Raw genomic sequence first — 3,181 nt, forward strand, 5'->3', positions numbered from 1 at the left:
AGTGGTGCTTCAGGTTAAGAACAGTTTCAGGTTAAGAATGGACCTCCGGAACAAATTAAGTATGTAACCAAAGGTACCACTTAATTTTCTTTAAAACATATTATTATTTAAAAAATATGAAAACAACAGGAAAACATTTAAAAATATTGTTTAACATTGCATTTTTTTAAAAAAAAAAATAAGGGCAGCCTGTCATACAAAACCAAGAGAGAATATTTGGACATAATAACTAACCATGATTTATTGTGAAGGGAATAATTCTAGATGAACCATGGGCTAAAATGCTTTTCCTGCTCCCTCCAGTGCAGTTGAATTAATGTTTTTTCCCATGTTTTTGATTAAACACCGTTTAGTGTCTAAATCAATCAATCTCAATGTTATGTCTCAAGCTTCAACTGTACAGTGGTACCTCTAGATACAAACTTAATTCATTCCGGAGGTCCATTCTTAACCTGAAACTGTTCTTAACTAGAGGACTGCTTTCACTAATGGGGCCTCTTGCTGCCACTGCACTGCCGGGCACCCAATTTCCATTCTTATCCTGGGGCAAAGTTCTCAACTCGAGGTAACTCTTCCATGTTAGCGGAGTTTGTAACCTGAAGCGTTTGTAACTGGAGGTACGACTGTATTTAATGTTGTTTGTCAAAACCAGGCAGCTTCATAATATATGGCTTGTTTCAAGCAAATCAGAGTTAAGATTAACTGGAGTTTCTCAGGGTCACACAACACAGCAAGCCTCAAACAAAAGAAAGAAAGAAAGAAAGGAAAAGCTTCAGAGCTCCTCATTGCAGCCATGCCAGAGAAGGAGGGAATGGGGCAGTGTGCATCTGATGCTCACCTAGCTAGTTCCTGTCAGAATTAAAAAAGTGTTTTATGATAACATCTGAACTTAAAAACCAACTGGAAAAGGTAACATGCACAATAAAGGCTGAAATGGCTCTATCATGCAACATTAAAACACTGTCGCAAACAATGTTTCTTTAACCATTAGTACAGTTTCCTCAATAAAATCCATCACCAGTGTCAAATACACTACCAAAGTAATTACTTCTATCTACTCAGCTATGTTTACTTTCACAGAGCTCTTCTTTATGCAGTTCTATGGGGTCACGAAGAGTCGGACACGACTAAACAACAATATAATTAAAACACCTTCATTTTCATTATCAGCAATTGGTCCAAGTCAACAACCTATTTCGTAAAGCTATAAAATGTCATTTTCAAGAACAAGGCAAATAAGTTAATTTGAAACTAGAAATGATTACCATGGATGTAAAATTGGCATATAGTTTGACTTACTTTCCATACTGGTTCACCTGTACTGTTTTTAACAGGTGGCACATTGAAATTCAACATACGTTTTAGAGCCACTGAAAATGAGAGAAAAGAGGATTTTGAATAGTTTTGAAAACGTATGACTAACCACATAAAATCTATTGAGAACGTTTTCAAAATATTGCAATCTGCTTATATGTTATTTTGAAATAAACAATGATAGAGTTTATTTATTTGAGATTATTGTAGTCAAGCAGTATATAAATTGTTAAAATAAAATAAATACAGAGGCCATGGCTGCTGTCTTATTTAAATTGATAACAACATTTGTCAAGATGTGTGGATATTGTAGCAACTGAAGAGACAAGAACCTAGGAGCAGAAACCTGGTCTTGTAAAATAACAGTATGTTTCCATTGTACTTCCTATGTACCAAAGCCTTCTTATACTCAGAGACATAAGTATGATGAAAATTGATGTGAAAGTCATATTAGATATTCCCAAGGCTCTGCCCTGAGACTAAAACTTTTAAAATAATCCATGAACAAACACTCGGATGGGGAAAAAATGGCAAAGGAGATTCAGCAGAAAGTGTAAAGTGCTGCACACAAGGGCACTGAATTTACATATATGCTGTCAAGTCCAAACTGGTAGTGACTTCTCAATATCTCTGACATAAGAAGAATGAAACTGTAAATAAAAAATGTGTGTGTGTGTTGAAGTCTGATGAAGAAGTCTAGTCCTAAACCCAAACCCCGACATGGGTGAGTCCGTGAAGATTTCATACACCTTTACTGTTTGTGTTCCAGAATGGTACTAATAAATATATGTTCAGTATGGAATGCTTTGGCAATTAGAAGCCATTGGGACATACTACACTGACCTGCTTCTGACTGGATAACATAGGCAAATCTATTTGTTTGAAACAACCTTCCCCAACCTGGTAACCCCCAGATGTTCTGGACCATAAATCCAACCAGTGCAGATTGTGGCTAATGGGAACTAGTCCAAAAACAAGTGGAGGAACTTGAAGGGCTGTGCTTCAGTTTGGAGTAGTAACATCAGCCATTAAAATCACAGAAAAACACCCAGCCTAAAACCATCACGATTGCATCGTTGACATGTTCAGAACTCCTCCGAGCACAGCTTGAAACGATGAAAAAAATGCTGACTCTGATAAACCTTATATTTTCCTTTGAGGATGATGCGTATAAGGTACTAAAGGGGCATTACTTGGGGATCATTTGTTCTTGTATCTTCTAACAATGCCTTGAGAATTGCTTAACGCGGGTAGGCGGATGATGCAAAGGCTGCTTTTAACAACGAACAGCATTGACTCCTCTTTAAGTTTAAGGGCTCCTTTGGAATAACTGTAATGTCTATGAAACTGTGACGGCAGTCTCTCTGTGGACATGGTGGGGGGGGGTGGATTCCCCCCCCCCTTTTGTATCAACTTAAAATTCCGTAGTGGTCTATGAAGTGCCTACTGCCCTATAATCCCAAAGTGTTGTTGCTGTTCTTATAAAACCCGAGGGTTGGAAGCAGCGAAAGAAGAAACACAGCCGCGCCAGGAAACTAAGAGCAGGATGCGGAGTCAAGACAGGGAAGCCCCTCGGCGCCTGGGCCGCCACGGGGCGACCCTCCCCTCCAAAGTGGGGCAGGGCTCCGCTCCTCCAGAAGCGGGTCGGCCAGCCAAAGAGAGCCTTCCTCGCGCGGGTTTTAAAGGCAGAGGCCCCGCAGAGGGTGCAGGAAGGAGCAGGCCGCGCGTATCCTCCGTGAGGTAACAAAGACGCCGCGAAACCCTCCCGCCGAGGCAGCGGCGGCCCTGCCGCACCCCGCGGGCTCCAGTGCAGCCGAGGACCGGCGCCCCTTCGAGCCTGTCCCCGAGAGAAAAGCGGGGAACTCAC

At 41.0% G+C, this 3,181-nt stretch overlaps 1 protein-coding gene across 2 annotated transcripts in view; it reads right to left on the reverse strand.

Moving 5' to 3' along the window:
* Positions 1 to 3,181, reverse strand: part of SCFD1 (sec1 family domain containing 1) — a 47,205-nt gene that overhangs the window by 43,887 nt on the left and 137 nt on the right. For both annotated transcript variants that reach the window (XM_081861365.1, XM_081861364.1), the window contains exon 2: positions 1,300 to 1,370. In XM_081861365.1, the coding sequence (XP_081717491.1) occupies positions 1,300 to 1,343 (44 nt within the window). In that variant the 5' untranslated portion in view covers positions 1,344 to 1,370. The remainder of the gene's footprint in view (positions 1 to 1,299; positions 1,371 to 3,181) is intronic.

This window comes from Podarcis erhardii (genome assembly GCF_964252035.2).
Source record: "Podarcis erhardii genome assembly, chromosome: 1".
Lineage (NCBI taxonomy): Eukaryota > Metazoa > Chordata > Lepidosauria > Squamata > Lacertidae > Podarcis > Podarcis erhardii.